The sequence below is a fragment of the Seriola aureovittata genome, chromosome 8 (genome assembly GCF_021018895.1).
Source record: "Seriola aureovittata isolate HTS-2021-v1 ecotype China chromosome 8, ASM2101889v1, whole genome shotgun sequence".
In the NCBI taxonomy this organism is placed as follows: Eukaryota; Metazoa; Chordata; class Actinopteri; order Carangiformes; family Carangidae; genus Seriola; species Seriola aureovittata.
In genome coordinates, this window is record NC_079371.1 from 11820418 (window position 1) to 11840604 (window position 20187).

Genomic DNA, 20187 nt, shown 5'->3' on the forward strand with positions numbered 1-20187 from the left:
TGTAGTGAAATGTACTGCAGTTGCATAACACTCATGCTGGTTGTTTGGATGTCTCTTGAATGAATCTAATTTCAAATAGATTTTCAAGTAGCAAAATTAATTGCCGATGTCCCTGTCTGTAAGAGTTGATTACATTTATTTATATCGCAATGTGGTAGGTAGGTGTTGAAAGCTGCAGAGAATACAAACCCTAATAATTTAGAATGGAGAAATATGGTTGGTGGGTCTGACACAACATCACTTTATAGTATCTGATTACACATTGGGTTCACACAAACATCTCAAAAACATGACTCAAAAGGTGCCATAATAAATGAAATGATCTCACATTTTGAAGAAAAAAAAAAAGACAATTATGTAACATCTTTATTTGGCTTTGAGTGACTGAAGAGACAGAGGAGAGTGAGGGTATAACCTCAGACAGTGGCTGCTATTTGAACCCACAATATCAAAGTCGATGAAATGTTTGTGATTCTATTCTCTTATGACTCGCAGCCATACAGTCCCAGACTCAGTGTACTCATACTTACTTGTTTTCTCCAAGTAAATTGACAGTTAGTACCGATTTTATAGGACACAAAGTCTCAAGATGTCTTACACCACTGGAAAATGTAGAATTTAAAAAGAATAAATTGCAGTTGATATTAACCTTGTTGCACTTCTCCTTTGTGATATCTCGTATTACTCACAATAGGCAAAGTGCATGGGGAACAGAGCCCAGCAGGTTTTATTTTTACACCCAAAAATACTAAATAAAAGCACCACACATTACAATGCTAGGCCAGTTCCGCTTCAGTGCCATATACACAGCATATTGCTCATTCCCTTGAAAAACCAGCCTATCACAGATAATGTCACATCACATGAAGATAGTTTAACAGAGCTACAATATTAAGTCTTTGGCACAAAAAGTTAATCCAACATCTCTGCAGTAAACATCAGGCTTTGGTGTCAGTCCCTCAGATTCAAAGAGGAAGAGATTCTTGCCAGACAACATCTTTCACTGACATTTAATAATCCTTCAGGGAGAACTGCATCATTAATGAACCAGACATACAAACTCTCTCCATACTTTAACCCCAATAGACCAGAATACAATACAGCCACAAGGAAATATTCTAATTTATTGCTATTTTCTTATTTTTGTGCAAAATAACCCCTGGCATTTACTGATCACTTATTGATCATGTATAAAAGTGGGAAGATCATTGATGTGTTGCTAAAAGCACAACACCCACAAAACTATGGTTTTCCTATGGTACAGCAGGTCTAACTTGCATTCCCCTCTTGTGACATGTTTTATGCTATTCTGCCATTTATTTTAGCCAATATCAAGTTGAAATATTTTCAACTGTGCAAGGCACAGAGTTGCACGTTTCTTCAATGTTGTACCCGAGTCAGATAGCCCTAGGTCTGTCTACATATGCATAGTTTTGAAGTGCAAGTCTCTGTAGAGACTGCTCTACAAGTAACTTAGAATCATATTTTTAAACCCTTGAGTGAATTTGCACTAACACTAAGTGCAGCTTATAATACAGTACTGCACCTTGAGCAGACAAGATGGAGATCTCAGTAGTTGGGTAAGACATGTAAAGCTAGATATTAAAATTACTGTTGTATCCCATGTGGATACCCCCCAACCCCCTCTCAAGAGATGAGACAAGCTTGTCTAGAGTTTACATAAGACTACAATTTTCTACTTTTTTTTTTTTTTTTTTTTACCCCAGGGCCACTAATTTGTTAGAATGGGATGTGGTTAATAAAAACCGCAATGAGAACAGCTACCATACGCCGCAGAGAAAATATGCATTGTTTCCCCCTTACATTATTCATAATTCACATCCAAAGCTGCTCTTCTACTCCATGTTATTAACTGGGGATTGTTCATTAAAGTAATGGGTTGATCTCCTTGTCTGGATTATAATAATGTTAATCGGACTTTCCTGGCTGAGACAGGGATACGTGATCATTCATTGGTTGGTCGTAACCTTACATCAACCAATTATTTTTTTTCCTTCAGTCTAATTACTCTTCCTCTGTTTATGTAATCTTTGACATAATGAATGGTCTTGCAAAACTGTCATATATGATCCCAGATAAAACGTCCAGAAGGTCCAAATGTACAGCAGATCTGACAGGTGTGCGAATTAAAATTTCATTACAGGATTTTGCAAAAGTTGCTCAGACCAGACAAAGGGCTTTTTGATAATGGATTTTTGGTTTTTGTCTAATTTGTTAGACTGTGTGGTCTAAATCTGTTATCTAATACAGAGGAAAATGCAGTGTAATGCTGATGCAATTTCCCTGTCTAGCCAGAGGTCTGTGGATGTCCAAATGGTTTCAGGCAAAAACAAATCAGCAGCTGTGATTTCCTCTCATGAGAAGTGATACCTTATAGCCTTGCATGCATAGAGAAGATGATGTTGGTCGCTCAGCTGGTTGATCCATCAGTTTGGTCCAGACTGGAATATCTTAAGAGCTAGTGCAGGGATTTACATGATATTTTGTCTGGAAATTCATAGTTCCAGAGGATGATTTCCATTAATATCTAGCATTTTCATCTAGCAACACCACCGACACCACTTTTGTTTTGTGAAATGTCTCAACATCTGCAGTATGGATTGGCATTTTGTACAGACACTCATGATCCCTTGAAGCATAATGGTCTTGATGATCCTCTGACTTCTCCTGTAGCACCACCACAAGATTGACATTTGTGATTTAGAATGAAATGTCTCGAGAACTGGCATCCAAAGAGTTAATTCCTACCAAAACTGAGGAAAGTTTTTGAATGCCCAAGCAAATTACCTGACCTCAGTCCATGTAAGCATGTTTTATACTTGCTGCACAGGCCTCAAGGAACATCCCAAGTGTCTACTGATGTCTGGGTTACAGATCTCAGTAAGTCATTCACATTACTGTCTCTCAAATTAAATTGATGAATTATGTATGAAAAGGGCTACATATTATACCCTGTTTATCTGATGTAAATGTAACTATCCTCAGCTCAAGGCTTAAAGTCAGCTCTGTAACCTTATACTCAGTGCGTCATTGTAAATTCAATGTGATGTACTGGAGAACGGAGCCAACGCAAGACAAAACTGTCACAAATTCCATGTTCTGATTTCTTACCTTTTTTTTAGTTTCTTTTTCAGTTATCACCAATGGGTTGAGCTCCCTTCTCTGATAAACAATCCACATTAAATCCAACTATAGCCTGAAGAATAAGCAGGAGGTGACACCCCAGCTGTAGTGCACCCCTAATGGGGGAAACAGTAATGTCCGATGTTATTTGTGGTAGATGTTATCAATGTGCATTCGCTGGGCAGCGTGTCTTTCCCGTCTTTTCTGTCTGTCCCTGGCGCTCTGATGTGCTGGTAGCGCTGATAAGCAGAGGTGTGAGACACTCTCTGCTCAGGGTAATCAGTTGAGAATGAAGCTACTGTCTTTTCTGTGCCAACTAGGGGCACACAAGAAGGATGATGGAAGAGAGGTTGTTAGAGGGACAAACAGGAGTAAACTCTATTTGGATTGTTGGCTCACAGAGAACACTTCGGTGTTAGGAAGTGAGAGGCCTGGCGAAACAGGGTTAACAGCGGGACATTTCATTCAATTTCGTCAGTTTTTCAACCTGCCATGTTTTCTTCTCGTATGAGCCAAAGGCATGCAAAATGTTAGTCAGCCTTTGTGTTTGACTACCGTCACAATATGGGCTTATTTTTTGGGTTTGTTTTTTCTGTCATGTGCCAGCGCTGTGCACTGTTTTTACACAGTAACTAATCTCAGGTGTCACTCATTTCTCCCCAGGAGGTCTTATATACAACTTTGTTTCCTAACACTAGCTGTCTGGGTCACTGTTAAGCATTTCTATCCTATTTTGTTCCCCTGTCACTTTTTCTTTGTCCCCACTCCCGTCGATTTACACTTGGTATGTCTCCAGGGTTTTGAGCCTTATAGCAATTCCTCCCCACTGTTTGTTTTGGTGTAGTCCTTTTTCTGTGAGCAATGACAATAAAGCTTCGTGTTCCAACAGACCAAACATGTAAATTCTATTTTCCCCTTTTCATTTGTTAATAGCATATCAATGTATAGAGTAGATGATTACTAAATTGTCTACAACCAACAGATAAAGGAGAGGGAGCAGAGGAAGAGAAGTAAATGAGAGCTGCAGCTGCCCCTCGTGGGAGGTTTCTGCGTCAGCCAGTCAATTAAATTCAGTTGTCTTTGTCTTCTCTCATAGGTTGTAAAAGCATCAATATTTCTTGGTAGCTGCACTTAATCCAGTTTGCTGGACATTAAATTGTGTGCAGAATGCAAGGAGCAAATCATTCCAGCTTGTTTCATAATGAGAGTAATTTCATGCAATGACTTCTTGACTGGCAGGTGGAAAATTGTTTTCTGTATAACGCAACTCTTGTGACGACACTGTTTTTATAAAAAAAAAAAAAAAAAAAAAAGGTCATAAAATGCAACAATACACATTTGTAAAATCAGCGTTGTATTGGGGGAAGAACTCCTAATCCAAATGGCATGGAAAGAATATGAACAATATATGGATTTGAATTTTCAGCTTTGACTTTTAGACAGGTGAATCTATTGATTGATACAAATCCTTCTACTTGCCATATGAGGGGGTTGTAAATTGTTCTTTGTGAATGTAATTTGTTATTAAATGATTTAATAGTGGTTTCTTTACTGTAGCTTTATATTTTATTGTTTATGTGAAGCGTTAATGAATATTTTATTAAATATTAATGCATCAATAATTTAAAAGATCATGCTATGAGCCTTGCCATTCGGCCAAGCAGTCTATAGAAACATTTGTGTGATTTGTGCACATGACACATGCACTGAAAATTAAAACAAAGCACCCGTGCATTTGTGAAGGAGATGACAAAGACGGAGAGACAGAAAGAGAGGCTGGGTGGGAGAGAGGAATGGAGCCAGCCAGCCTGTGCTGGCAGTGATAAAGGGTAATGAGTTATAGCATTCACAGGTACACAGTGCTCGCATATCACAGCTCCATCAGCTCTGTATGATTTGTGACAGATTATATCAGACTGCTCTCACTGAAGATCTCAAATCCTTGCACATTGGAGTGGCAATAGATTTGCTTCATGTGCGTATGTGCGTGTGTGGCTGTGTGTCTCTGTGCATGAGACTTAACACCATCCAGATTTGCATCTGCTCTTTTTTTTGGGGCTCCATGAAGACTCATTAGTCTGACCAAGTGAAGGGCAGAATAACTGGTCAGAGAGAGAGAGACAGAGAGAGAGAGAGAGACAGAGAGAGAGAGAGAGAGGCTGCTCCTCATATCACCATCTCTGAACAAGGAAGGCAGCCTCAGTTAATAAATTGGACTGTCCCATGCTAATGAATGGAGTCTAGAGATGGGCAAAAGGAAATGAAGGGAGTAGGGGGATGTCAAACTACATGAACGATGAAGTAGCTCATATCAGGGCCTATATTACAGGGGCCTATTAGTTCTCCTGTCTGTGCTGGCAATGGGCGTAATGAGGCAGTCTCCGAAGACCAAATTGATGCCTACTCTATAAGAGTGAGCTTATTCTAGAGTTGTACAATAGGCTGTAGCAACCAGAAAAAGTCTGTTTTGCTCTTACACTTTTGTATAATGACATGACTCAGTGACTTGCTGTATATCTTTATACCTGTGTAAGGATTTTTAAAGGTCATTCTATATCTGAGTTAGTTCGCAACAGTATTTGTTAATTTAAAATTCAGAATAACAATCCATCCATTGTCCATCCCAATGCACTCTCTCTGTAGTTTTATTTTCCATGGTCCTTATTGGTGTTCAAAGGTCTAGATGATAACTGTCTGCACATTAGCGGCTCTCTGGACAGAAAATCTGAATTTTTCGACCGCAGGCTTTTTTTTTGTTGTTTTTTTCTGCATGATACTTCCAGACTTCTTGGCTCACTAAATGCATGCGGACTAGTAACTTTCATTTCATAATTTCTGTTAAGATACATTGTTTAATGTACAGCATTACAACTTTGTGTATGCACTATCCAGTCCACCACTGATTAGAATATGCAATTCTGAATTCAGATTTAATATAAGCTAAACACTTGTACATCTTGTAGGAGTGAGTTACAAAAAGGGTAAAAAAGATTAAAAGCTAATGTTTGTTTTTCTTTTTTATTTTTCTTTTTTTTTTTTTTTAGAAATAGTCATCACATAAGAGATTTAAAGGTGTCAGTCATTTATTTTTAATGTAATCTTTTATTTCTTTTATTTTTCTTTCATTATCCTAAAAACATCTTTATTCAGAAAATTAATTCAGAAAACCTTCAGTGTTCTTGTATTTTGACTTTTTTCTTACATTGCTCATTCTTTCTGTCACATCTTGAAACCCTTTACCCTTATCATTCCTGACATGCACTGTGGGCGACGATCAGAGCAGAGTGATCATGGACAAAACCCCTCATTAAAGAAAGTGCTTCTTTCCGAGATGACAGAGACAGTGAGGGAGAGGGCTGACCTTATTAACAGAGCCTGGTAGGTTAACACAGTGTCATGCCATCATTCAGCTCATTCTTTCCCAGCTTCTCTTAGCACTGACACACTCGCCAGGTAATTACTACCTCGTGTCACATCCTCTCTGCACATACAAAGACCTTATAGCGCTGAACTGTTCTAATTTAACCCATCAAAGAGGATCGTTGTTGTTTTTTTTTTTTGTTTTTTTTTTGTTTTTTTTGGTATTTGCCTAATTATTAAGTAAAGACATATTTGATCTTGTGCAACCTGCAGTTCCTCACACCAAGAAGGGTTCCTGAGGCTGTTGGGTCTTGGTATGTGATCTTGGCCCAAGCGTGATTTCTTTCCTGGGATGAGAGAATTTGAAACATTTTTACTAAAACCCAATCTCAAGGTCAGCCTTTTGGAAAAGAAGTAAAAGTGATTTTACTTAATATGTGATGTCACTGAGTCAAGGTAACAATCATACAGACACAGGGAAAACAGAGCAATTTCCAAGTAGCTAGTCTTCAGCTTTTCAAATCCAAAGGAGATATTGATTTATTAGATGGAATGAGCCTTACGAACCTGACCACCAGCCTCAACTCTGAGGCAATTATGGTTATACCCCGCCTCTATGTGATACATTGGCGTCCGCAGATAGGAAAGTTATCGGGTATGAGTGCATGTTCAGGGGTTCCTCTAGGGAGCAAGCCTTTCACACTAGAATGCAGCGCAGATGATTCCCACCATCTACACCACCAATTATTACAGATCCTGCCAACTAGAATCTAATTCCCAAAACCCAGTCTTCTCTATAATTGCGATGGCTGCTCGGCGCAATAAATAAGACAATTAATAGGACAAAGAAGAAAGTCTGACACATTTTAAAAGTATATCTTAATATAAACATTTTATTCAGTGCATTTTTGTGTATACAACAAATAATAAACAACTGGAAGTTATCAGACAGCCACAGTGTCTGCCTGTATATGTTGTTTTATCAGATTTAGCCTGGTAGTTTGGAACACATGATCCAACATGGGTTAATACACATAGCCTACATCATGCAGCTCTAGACCAGAATTTCCCTGCTTTCTCCCATGCAACAGATAGGTTCACCTAATACAAACCACCTCCGGAGGAAACCAAGAAAAGAAAGCCTCCCAGAAGCATGTACCAGAAAGAAGTTATGTAGCTGAAGGGAAGAGTACATAGCCCACAAAAAGGGTCCTTTTTGTACATAATTGTGTTTGTACATGCCCTGTGCAAGAAAGGGAAGATGTTCGTTTTTGTACGTTTTTTTTTTTTTCTTTTTTTTTTTTTTTTCACTTTTACAAATATGACGTGTCCTATAAAATGTTAAGCCACCTAAAAGTCCACAGTATTCTTTTTTTAAATATAGAAAATATTGTCACCACAATAAGTTACTCAAACACATAACAAGCATCCTGGGAAGGGGCTTGCACCATATTCCTATGGTGAACTGTATCAGTCAAGAGAAGTCCACAAAAAAGGATGGCAGGGGGGGTCGAAGTATGACACAAGCACAGAGGGAAGAAACAGATCACGAGGACAAGAGACGGAGACGTTGTGAACACAGCGGTAACAGAAGGGAATGGGGACACAGAGTAATCGTTTCATACTTCGATCATTGAGCATATCAGCAAAAAGCACAACATCAAGCACGCTGCCAACTCCAAATTGTTTAAAATCACTTCCTTTGTCCATTGTTCTTTTTTTTTTTTTTTTCCTTCAAAATCTTTGCTTTCTTTCACCAATAATGTACAATGAAAAAAAAAATTCCAGCTTTCTGCCTCTATACTGGCTTGGTTTTCAGCGGCTTAAAGGGAAACTCTTTCGTTCTGTCTTTGGTGTGCTGGAACCCCTTTCAATGATGCAACAGCAACAAAAATACAAATACTGAACAATGACAAGGGAAGAGAACAAGAGGGGACAAAACAAAAAAAAAAAAAACCAACAAGGTGCAGCTGTGGCATCTCTGAAAAGAAAAAAAAAAAAAACTGCAAGAGAGCCACACTGTCCCTTATATTTCAGGTCAGCTGAACATAGGCTTCATTTTCCCATGCTAGAGAGCTCAGTCTCTGAGCGTGTGCACTAGGACGCAGGAGAGCTACCGTCTGGCTGGCCACAGTCCCAGCAGCTCTAGGCTGTGCCACACCAGGGAGTTTATAGGCTTTGTATTCACAGAAGCATGGATGAGACAGAGATCAGGGCTTGTACTGTACCACTGCAGCCTTGTAGACCAGCACCATTACTGGCTGCCCTGAACGCCTACATGTCTAACTTCCTGTCCCTGTCTGACAGATGCACGAGTGCTTGGTGTCTACATGACCTAAGAAAAAGTTATTGTCCGCAGGAAATTAAGAAAAATAAAATAAGATAAAGATGAGCTAAGTGGTACGCAATAATCACCGAAAGAGAGTGATCAAAGTAATAAATAAATCTCAAGCCCAAAAGAAAAATTTTAATTTATTTTTAAGTCCAGAATGGTTTATGTGCTGTTAAGTTTCTTACTTTTGATGCTGTTTTGAGATGGAAACAATGATTGATCAGGATGGTACCTAACTGTGGGTTTTTTTTTAATTTTTTATTGATGCTGTCTGGGTGTTTGTGTGTGGTTAGTTGTCGTAGCTAGTCCTGAACCGCTGATCGGTGAGAGAAGTCTGCTTGGATTCACGCTCTGCTGGAGGTAAGGTTTCGTGGTTCGGCCACAGGCCTGGATTCGGCTACCGGGCTACGTCGACTCATTCTGGCTCACAGCTTTGCCTCCGTTGAGCACAGCCGAGGCACTCCGACTCTTGGTGGGCGTGCCGCTGCCGGAGCGGGAGAACTCTGTCAAGTCATGGAGGGATGGCTCTCTGTACATTGCCACTGTGGAAACACAAGACAAGTGTAAATCAGATCAGACAAGCTGACTTTCTTTTTTTTTTTTTTTTTTTACATGAGACAAACCATAACAGAAAACTAATAGTTGTATACTTATAGTATACAGATGACAAGGAAATAAGTTTAAAAGCACTCTGTTTTGGTTATTAGAACAAGTCCTCTGATAGTATGACATGAGATTTTACTTATAGTTCCCTGTAGACTGAATTAAGAGATCACAGCAGACCAGGTTAGTGCTGAATTAAAAAAAAAAAAAAAAAAAAAAAAAAAATCCTACATAAGCATAGCATTATAAATTCAGGAGTTGCCAGTGCTTTAGCTTTGCTGTGTATGCAGCATTGGTCCAATCTGCACCTCAGCAGTCGCTTTTCAGAAGAAATATCAGTAATCTGAGGTTCACAGTCTTTGGTTTCAGGATGTTGTCAACATTCTTCTGTCTAGAATGCTATTTGATGTTCATTCCTAAGGGAATCTGTGCCTGAAACAGCAAACGCAGTCCTTCAGACACTTCACTTAGCCCAGCATTTTTTGTTACAGCAGCAATCCAGAGACCATCCTTGTGTATACATGTCAATCAATGGCAAGGTTTCTCTGGGAAACTGCTGATGATTGGTACCAGTCTTGGTATTATTTAATGGAGATGATTATAATGGTGGGCAGCTGACCTCAGGATTAGTGTATCTCCTCCACCACAACACCACTGCTGCTATTTATTTTTAAACACAAATCCCCATCCACCTAGTCATTTTTCACATTCCTCTACACAAACCTCACTGTTTCTGTGACAGACGCCACTTGACAGACTACACACTATCCCGATAAAGGCAGCTCTTTGTGTTTTGCATCCAGGCTTTCTGCAAGAATTCTAAGAGGATTTTCCTGTTTGGGTTTGAATGACGTGAGTTGAACTTGTTTCATCCAGAGGAAGACAGAATGAGAGGCTGTGGGCTGAGGCTCACAGACTGGAACCAGAAGAGTAGTGAGTAATGGCTGGAGGAGATGCCACTGCCAATGCAGAGACAGCTTCTTAATTGGTGCCCTATAACACCACTGCCTGTGAATCTTTATGAGCTGCTGGAACAAATTCTGCTTTATTTCTCTTCCTCTCTCTCTTTCCCTCACAGAGCGCTTTCAAAACCACCAGCTGCATCTGGAATTTAAATTATGTAAAAAATTTAGTAAATATTGTGCAGTAATGAATAATTTCAAGTTTGTGAAAAAGATGGAGAATGTCTTACAACAGAAGTTGAATGGATATTTCAGTTCATATTTTGGGGGGGGGTCAAGCTGTGCAGGCACGCTTTGTGTTTCTACCTTTTCTTATTCATCATATTCTTCATCTTTTGCCTTGGGAGTCTATGGCAGCCCCTGCAATCATATGGTAAATTTGGCACACTGATTGGGGACACTCCCCTGATACTTTTGAACGCTATGCACACTATGGTGTCAATTTCTGCCACATTGGATTCCCTACATTATTGGATTTCATGGTAAAATGTTTTTTGGTCCTCCTCAGACAAGCTTTGTCCAATCCCTATTAAAATTGGCACAGATCCTCTTCAGACCATGCCTGACAAAAGTTATTACATGGATTTTTGATTTTCGAAAGCATTCAATTGTCACAGCCAATCACAAATTGCGACAAAGCCACCAGAGAGGAAGTAAGGTCATATCTCAGCAATGCTTTTATGTATGAAAACTAAACTTTGTACATAGACTCAGGGCCGCATCAGGAGGTAGCTCAATAAATCTGGTGTTCTTTGACTTCTAGGGGGTGCTGCAATAAGACAATAAACATTTTGCCTTTATAACTATTGATGCTCTTGCCTTAAAATCAAATTCCTATGTCTGGTTTCTACCAAAATTGACACAGATGTTCTTCAAACCAAGCCTGACAAAACTGAGCAAACACAAGTTGACGGTGAAGGTGCCAAACAAGAAATCAAGTCATATCTCAGCCAATCTTTAATCAACTGACATGAAACTTGCTGCTGCGAGTGCTTACAACCATGCCCTTGACTTAATGACATCATGTTTCCATGGCAACTCGGGCGTACTGGGCTGCTTGGCCCCCACATGGCTGCTTGCAGCTATATTCTCATTTTGGATTTGATGTTGAACTTCAAAAATACTATATTTCTGCTTTTAGTTGAAATACATAAAGGAAGCTGAAGGGCAATGGTTTTTGGAATCTGTTATAATTACTGTCTCATCCAGCCTATATCTATCTTTTTATTCTGTCTTTCTCAGTATTTCTCTCTCAGCATAAAGCAAGGCAATCGTTCTCTGGCTATTGCTTTTAAGTGTATTCAGAAGATTGCAACGCTCTACATCAACCCTCTCTGCAGAGGGTAGAGAAAATTCTGAGATTTTTTTCCCGTAAGATACTGAAAGAAGTATATGAATGAAAAAATACCATACAGAAAATTTAAAGTAAAACTGCAACAACTCACTTGAAGTAAGCAACTGATAACGTTTAAATTTTACCCAATTCACCTAATCTTGTTTCATTATATGATAAAATACTTTATCTGATACTTCACTAAACCAAATGCTTGCACTAGGTTTATGACCTAATCATCATTTTACCTTGTTAGATACCAGTAATAACTCTGCAGTGCCAGTAGGCATGTTAATGTGTGCACACAAAAAAGAATGTAGTGAAACTATAAATGGAATCCCATGTGACAAATCCAAACTGTACTCAACAATCAACAATCTAAAAAAAAAATGGCCTCTTTTCGTCATTGTTTGAGTATTTTGCACTGCAAGCCTTTCATTTCTTACGCAGAAAAAAAGAGGAAAAAATCTTTTCTTTTATCCCACTGAAGTGAAAACAGACTCTCTCTTTGCGTCTCCTCTCTGTTGACAGGTAAATCTGTGTCTTGTTGAAGATGAAAGGATTGTGGCCTTTTCAACAGAGAGAACAGAACCATTTCTCCATCTCTCCACTCTTTTTCCTCTGTTCTCTATAGCCATACTACCACACGCATATTTTGGATGGGAGGGGTTCTCTATGACTTTACTGTAAAGAAAATAAAGTCCTAGGTGCTACTATTCAAAGCATTAAACATATTGTTCCTGCTGCTTCTGGTCACAGACAATGGCTTGGCCTCATTCTGGATTGTGTCTGCAGCAGAGTGTAACCAGCTAGAGGAAGCCACTGAATAGGTCCATGCCAGCATCTCTAAGGAGACTGCTAAACAGCAGAGAGTCGTGTAGAAAGCAGCTCCTTTAGTCTATAGTAAATGAATATCCACATGGACAGGAAGTGAAAATTTGGACATTTAAACAGAGACAAGCTAGTGGTTCTCAGAGAAGGACTCTTACAGTGAAGAACAACCCTTTGCCAGCTAGAAAAGTGACTTTGCTGATTAGTCAAGAAAGTTTCTCAATAGATTTTGTAGGTACAGCAACTTTATCCCTGATGCTGAGCTCCACACTCTTCTCAAGTTGCCAGTTTTCTCCGTCAGATCAGCTTCTTGGATGGTCAGAGAGTTTCGGAAGCACCCCGTAACGCTCCATAAACAACAATCCAAAGTCACACTCGCCTCACACTGGGATTTTTTTTCTTTTCACTTTTCACTCCCCCTTCGAGTGTAGCCATTTGGAACAGCTATAAGCACTTGATTTCCCACGTGGTCGGACAACACATTGTACAAACTAGTTCTGATCAAGCGTAACCTGACTTTTAATGTTGTATAGCAAAATGTAAAAGTGGATCTGTGCAGTCTTACCCTTAAGAGGCTTGGGAAGGAAGTGGGCTGCTGGCTTGTTCTTCTTGACATGGTTCCCCTTCATGATTTCTCCTTCCTTGTTCAGACCGAGGTACCAGCCCCTGCCCGACTGCTGCTGCCGGTATATCATGGAGGAGTATGTCACATAATAGTTCTCGAACACTGACTCCTTGAATTTGCACTCTGGTGTAAAGTGTTCCTGGGGGGGGGAAGGAGAAGCAGTTACAGTGTATAATAGTTGTTAGACAGTAATTCACAAGATCTCAAGAGTCTTTGACATCCTTTTATGAAGAGAAGCAGCTGAAATGCAATAGTTAATTACTTAGTGCAACTTAATAACGGTACATTGCGCTGCACGTCCAGCGCATACTTGGCTATCACAAGGATCAAGCCCCTGCTTTAAGATTTTTGTCTCTTGAGAATCTTCTAAACCTATTCATTCCATTTACTGTCGTGAATAATGTAGCACTTTATAGCATAGATAACTGTAATATGACAGATGCAAAGGAGCATTAATAAAACATACAGGCAAGATGAGTATATTCTCATTTGCTCCTAGCTGTTAATTATGTATGGGCAGTTCATTATCTTTCAGAGTATTGTCCACTGTACTTATGATTTTTGTTGGACATAGCCACTCAACTTACAAACGACGTATTATAGTATTGACCTTTTTTAAACTACCAAAATTATTTAAATGCTTTTACAAAGGGGCTTTAATATGTTTTTATGCACTCTGTGTGCACTTGGGTAGTGCATGCAAGGTATGTGTCCACCTATCTTTGTATGCTGTCAGATTGCTTCTTTATCTCTTTAACTAATGAACTCTCTGTGGGAAGACTCCTTGGAGACGTTATTTTGCTGTTCATTTTCCAGACTCCATACTGTGCAAGAGTTCACTCCTCCTTTCTGTTCGGTTTAGAATCTGGTGCCTATATAGAATTTGGCCATTAATGCTGTAAACACAGTGTGGCTGAGGTTTATTTCCCCTGAGGCAAGGTTTTGTGTGCGCGCAAGGGCACTAGTGTATATGTGTGTTTGTCCAATTTGTAGAGCTGCTTGGGCAGTGAGTCTACAAAACGATCTAATTCGTTAGACAATTCCCCCTGAGAGGGATCGAGGGACAATGCATGAGGGAAAGGCAGCTAAAGACGAGTGAAGCTAGTGAGCAGTGAGTTGTTTTTGCCATGCAGGTTAAATTTTCTTCTTAGTCTGCAAATTAAAATACATACAATATATACAAACACCACCATAACATACAGTTGGAATAACCAGTGGGTCAACTCTCAATGACAAAGTGAGCTTTCTTAGAAAGAGAGGGATGGATGCCTCTTTCAGACTGAAGTAGGTCTAGCAAACACATCACTTTGGTGGGTGTCAATGGTGAGAGTGATGATGTGTCCTCAGGGCCAAAGATCTCACTGTGAGATCATGACAAACAACATGCCACCAACAGACAGGGTGTCATCTATAACAGCCTCTGATTTTTTTTTTTTATAAACGGTTCAACAGCGTCACTCTTCATGTTCAGCACTAGCAGGACTTCAAAAGACTGAATGAGGTTCATGTCTGGTGATGATGTGCTTTGAAGCTTTTGTGTACAGTGCAGCTAAATCGAGCAAAAGCTATGTACTGTAAAACGCAGTGAACGGTAATGGATTAAAAATGTTCAATTGTTGAACTTGATAAAAGAGAAACCTACTATACTACTTTATTATACTGTGGCTTTTGTTACACCCAGTCAGAGCCCATTGAAGACACAAAACCCAGACGTACTTACAGTAACAGACGACCATCATTCGTCAGCCTTTCTCACTGATCTAGCCTTCACAGACCACACCAGAAAAAAAATCTCTAACAGAAACAAAGCTAAAGTCACAGGAAGCTTGTGACATATCACCTCAATGGGATGCAAACTGTTGGCTCAGCCTTAGCTCTCAGTTAAGCTGCGACATCACAGGGGTACAAACCACCCCATTTGAATAAATGCAAGCCCACCAGGAGGGCTGGAGAACCAGCTGGGAGCTGTTACAGTTCAGTAAGAAATAAGTCTCCCAAACACTTCTTATTTTGGACAAATATTTATGGGACTAGTCAAGTAAAATGACTTGTGCTCTTCACCCCTGTTTATGCAGACAAGTGAAGGTTTAGGTTCAGAGTTGGGGTGAAGATTTTTTTACCAATACATGTGAAAAACAGAAAAACGTCAGCTTTAGTTTGACTCACACCACACATCTTAAGTCCTTTTTAGTCTTCAGTAGTTGAGCTCCTTAGCTGATGCCACCGACATCAATATCTGTTAGAGACAATGTCTGCACTTAGTTTTGCCTTTCATCTCAACTCCAGTCCAAGAAAAGATGGAGATCTACAGTTGATGGCTTGTGTGTCTTGGCTGCATCTACAATTTGCTGCTTGGTGCCTTAAAGGACAGGTTCAACTTTTTTCAAGTCTATCTTAAAACAATACTTGACATGATTGTTCTGTTAACTTGTTTGCAAACGTTCATTTAATGAGTTACTGTATTGGTTGATGCAATAGTTCCTTGTGTCCACATAGGTGGCAAAGAGTTCCCTCCCTAAAGCCAGTCTAGGTGAAGGGGGACAAAATGCACAGTCCTTACTCTGTGCAAAATGCTTTTCTAAGCTCAGCTAACGCTAATATAAGGCGACAACAGTCTGAGTAAGACAAACTGAGCGGGGAGTTACCATCTTTTCAGTAGATAATTCGACGATCAAGACAAAGTAAAATTAGCTAAATTGTCAATATGTTGTCTCTTCTGTCGAACACTAGTTTATTGTAATGTGTTTATTGTAAAGATGATTTGTTGATTGTAAAACTTCTGACCAATAACATAGCAGTAAACAATGATTTTCTATGTAAAGATATAGAGGAGATAGCTAACTTCCGCAAATGTTCCCATCGCTGGCTGGCTTACATTGCTGTGGAGCACATCATGGCAATGCTAGCGTGGGCTAATGGTTGGGGCTGAATTTTTTTTAATTTTGTTGGCTCTCAAGTGCACAGGTAACTTTATTCATTTGTGCTTTTTGTTGTGTGTTTAGTGACCACTTTCACTGGGCTTCGTAACACTTTGCTGACTGAGAACGTGAAGGGTGGTGGCCAAAGGGAGGTCTGAGGTGTGGCCGACAAGCATTTGTTTTGGTCTTAGATACTGGTGGTGAAGTGCAACATCTGGAGTTAGTGACGATTGTTTACAGAACCTTTTAAGCATCCGAGGACGTCAATCGGAACCCAAAGTGCACATCCTCAAGTCCTTTACTGAAAGATTTCTGCTGTTTTACTACTAGATCTTGGAGGGGATTCAGGACATTTTCCATGATAGACAGCAGTTTGCGCTGCATCCTCCTCTCCAAACTGTTAACAGCTCGAGAGTAATGCGAGCACAGACAAAGTGTTTTTGATCAGCATATTCAGTTTGTTTGCATTGCCAGCTCTGATGCTACTGCCCCAGCAGATTGCAACAATATTGCAGTCACGACAACAGAGTGGTAAAAGATATGCAAACGCCTTGCTGCGTTTATTAAAAGAACTAAGCTTAAAAAATAAAGCCTGCCTTGGCCCTTCCCGTAGGCATCTTGGCATCGTCCTTGCAGTCCAGTATGTTGTCTTAAGATATTTGTATCCCTCAAATTATGGCATTATTGAAAGAAAGTCAGCCAGAGTAACCACGGCCTGTGAGTTATTCAGTGGCAAGCTACTGCATACCAGTATTCTTTAAGTATTAGACTGCTCATCTAGTCTTTATACTCCAGTGTATTTGTGGAAACACAAAGACTACAAATGTATTTTCATGTTTCTGATGTGTTCTTTACTACTCTTAGCACACATTCAGCTGTGTTGGGTCAAAGCTTTTGTCTAGACCTTTAAAGGTATTAGATTTTCTCCTGTTTTCTCTACTCAAGTCAGATTCCTTTGCTTTGTCAATCCAACAAATTACAAGTTGTTAATTTCTTGACTGTGCACCTCTTTCCCTGCCTCAGTGTCTTTTTACCTTCTTGCTGTATGACTCTGTTGTTCAGCCTGATTAGCGGCAGCAATCTTAGACAGGCTGGGCAGCGCACCTCTCAGTTATGCACGAGCAGCAATTGGAAGCTACACAACTGCTGCTCAGTTGTCGAGCCAGCTCTCGAGCCAGGAGTTCTGTTCTACCTCTAATAATGAGCTTATGTGGATTTGGCTGGTTACACTCGCCCTGGAGAAGAATAAGAGTGTATTGATAAACAGACACATACAGACAGATACAGGCACATTTAGAGCCAAGATGGTGGAGAGGCTGCTGGCGGGTACTGCTGTATTGGAGTTGATCTGCGGAGAACAGACCTGCTCAGACTGACACAAGGAGGGGCCAGAATGGCACGGGATCCCCAATTCTATCCTAACAGGGCTGTGATAGACAGAGACATTCAGATGCTTTTGAATGGGCTCCAGTAGCAGCTTCTTCAGTCAATAGCATATCTATTGTTCACTGAAACCAGTCTCCCAGTGAAAAAAATCTCACATCACTTTAATCATGACTCCGGTGCCAGATGGAGCGAGGGGAAATCACTTTAGAAATAAAAAGCAGGACACTATCTGCATTGAAATAATATCAGCCTTGTCAACCCCCCCCCCCCCCACATTTCTCTAAGGTGGTTTGACTAAATGGACTTTTAATGATCCCATTACACTACATGGGCTTTTCCTTGAAATATGCAACTATGACACGTCCTTGTCCAAATGATACACAGCTGGCAACCTCACTCACCAATGTCCAGACATGTGTTTTTGGAAAGAAAAAATAAATAATTACAGTATTGTCTCAGCATACATAATGCTGTTAGGAGCTGTGCCCCTCTCATATAGAAGCGATTAGGTTAAAGGAAAATGAGATGAAAGGCTCTGGTGCTTTCAGTGTAATAAAGATTTTGATTAGATGCATGCATACCCCCTCTTGTATGAGTTTGCCAGCTCTTCCTAATTTTGTAGCTTGGAGAAAATTTGTAGTTGTGCTGCTGGGAGCTCTGTGATACATTTTGCCAAATTTTATTGGAAAGGAGTGGGCAAAATTCACAGTCCATCCTCATTCCTCTTTTCTAAAGCATCAGTGTGTGGGTTGAGCAATGTTTTCATTTAACTTTGTAGACCTCCCTGTCTTTGGAAGAAACCAAACAAGAGGAAAGAGGACTGAAAAGTTTAGGGGTCTTCTATTCATGTTGTGTACCAGCTTCATTTTGTAACCTAATACACTACCAGCAAAGACATGTACTTTTACCTTGGCCTGCCTTTTACATACATATCAGTTGTAGGGTTTGTTGGTATTCGTATGCAGGGTGCCTGTGTGTGTGTACGGGGTCTTTTTTTAATCCTCATGCTGGGCCTGTATATCTAGAAAAATGTATTTAAGATTCCACTAGATTCCATACTTAATATTATTCAGATTGAACTTGGTTAAAATCACAAAATCCTTCTTTCCTTCTCATCAACCCAGTGTTTTTTTTTTTTGTTGTTTTTTTTTTTATTCTGTAGTGACAGGCATGCAAATTTCATTTCAGTGCAGCATATGTTCACTGCCCATGTAAACATGTTTGTACATTTATTAGAAAAAAGATCTTCACCGTCGGTGTCTCACCTCCAACTAATATGTTCTTCCATCCAGAAACCTATATACTTATACAAACACATTCATTCACTCTTGTCTCTCTAAATGAAGTGAATTTTATCTCTTTTGGCAAAGACCAAAGAGACAGAGAAGAGTCTTATGTTTTACAGTGAGGGGGAATCCCTTCTGAAGTTGTGGCGGCGCTTTACGATCCTATAACTGCCTATGGGCAAAAGACATTTAAAGGATGATGACAAGTGTTGGGTGTAATGCACTGAAGGATGTTTCCCTGTCATTTGTAATATCCGTGGATGTAAACACGACACATGTGCGCGCGCACACACACACACACACACACACACTCGCTCCCTATCTGTGAAACCTTCTGTATTCTAACACACAATTACACATTTCAACAGTGATAAGTGTAACTGTAAAATGAATATTCCATGAGCAAGGCACCCATGTCAAGAAAACCCTATCAATTATGATGCACTCTCAAAAAGCATTCTGTTGGCTTCTGGGGAGTAATTACAGCTGAATAATGTTTTCCTGATCCAATCAGCAGGAGGAGAAATACTAGCATAATGGATCTGATCTCTCAGTAAAGATATTGGCCGGATTTTTCACAAGACAAGCCAAATCAATGCCGCGCACTGCCCCATGTGTATTCAGCTGCCATATCGAAACTTAAATGACACCAATTATGCCAATGGAATCAGGGCTGAGTGCTGTTCTAGTTTCTTTGAAGCCACATCAATGATTGTGAGATTCACAAAAGCTAATGCTATGGCCAGGCAGTGAAGACAAATCTTGCTAAATCCGGCTTTTCAATTTCCCAGTCTTTTCAGTAGAGTGGAAGTGGATTAAAAAGCACCTTTTTCTTTAGCTAAAGATAAAGTACACTCATAGTGTTCATTTGTTTGGGAATAAATTGGAGAGCGTTAAGCTAGTGGAAAAGACCCTCACAAATACCAAATACAAATAGACACACCCACACAGGGTACACGTTGAAGCCTGGAGCACACACACCAAACACAAAGTATCCTAAAGACAAACACAAAGTAGTTAATGACACAGCTCAGTGGAGTGAAACCTTACAGCAGTGGTTATTTACCAGAGGCATTGTGCTTGCTAAATGGTTGAAAAGGTATGGCTGTGAGCCAACTACATTTCTAACAGGAATACAGTAAAATACATAATGTACAAGCACAACAATATACAGACTTTTTTGATACCTTTCGGCCTGTATTTTTACGGATCCTACACACATAGAGTGAATAACATTTTATTGTTGTACACACCCTCTGCATCCCTAATACAAGATTTCAGTGACACTCCTGACGCATTATTTTGAAAATAGAATTTATACCAAAATTAGACTAAAATGGGAGGAATATACTTAAAGTGACTTGATGGATATAATGTGAGTGTTGCATTTGCCTACCAGCCTTTTTT

The 20187-nt window shown here is 39.8% G+C and overlaps 2 protein-coding genes across 6 annotated transcripts in view; one reads left to right on the forward strand and one right to left on the reverse strand.

Annotated features, from left to right (window-relative positions):
* Positions 1-20187, forward strand: part of f9a (coagulation factor IXa) — a 128750-nt gene that overhangs the window by 13734 nt on the left and 94829 nt on the right. The window lies entirely within an intron of this gene.
* Positions 7369-20187, reverse strand: part of fgf13a (fibroblast growth factor 13a) — a 93636-nt gene continuing 80817 nt past the window's right edge. For all 4 annotated transcript variants that reach the window (XM_056383370.1, XM_056383367.1, XM_056383366.1 and 1 more), the window contains 2 exons: positions 13131-13329; positions 7369-9378 (listed from right to left, as the gene is read on the reverse strand). In XM_056383370.1, the coding sequence (XP_056239345.1) occupies positions 9242-9378; positions 13131-13329 (336 nt within the window). In that variant the 3' untranslated portion in view covers positions 7369-9241. The remainder of the gene's footprint in view (positions 9379-13130; positions 13330-20187) is intronic.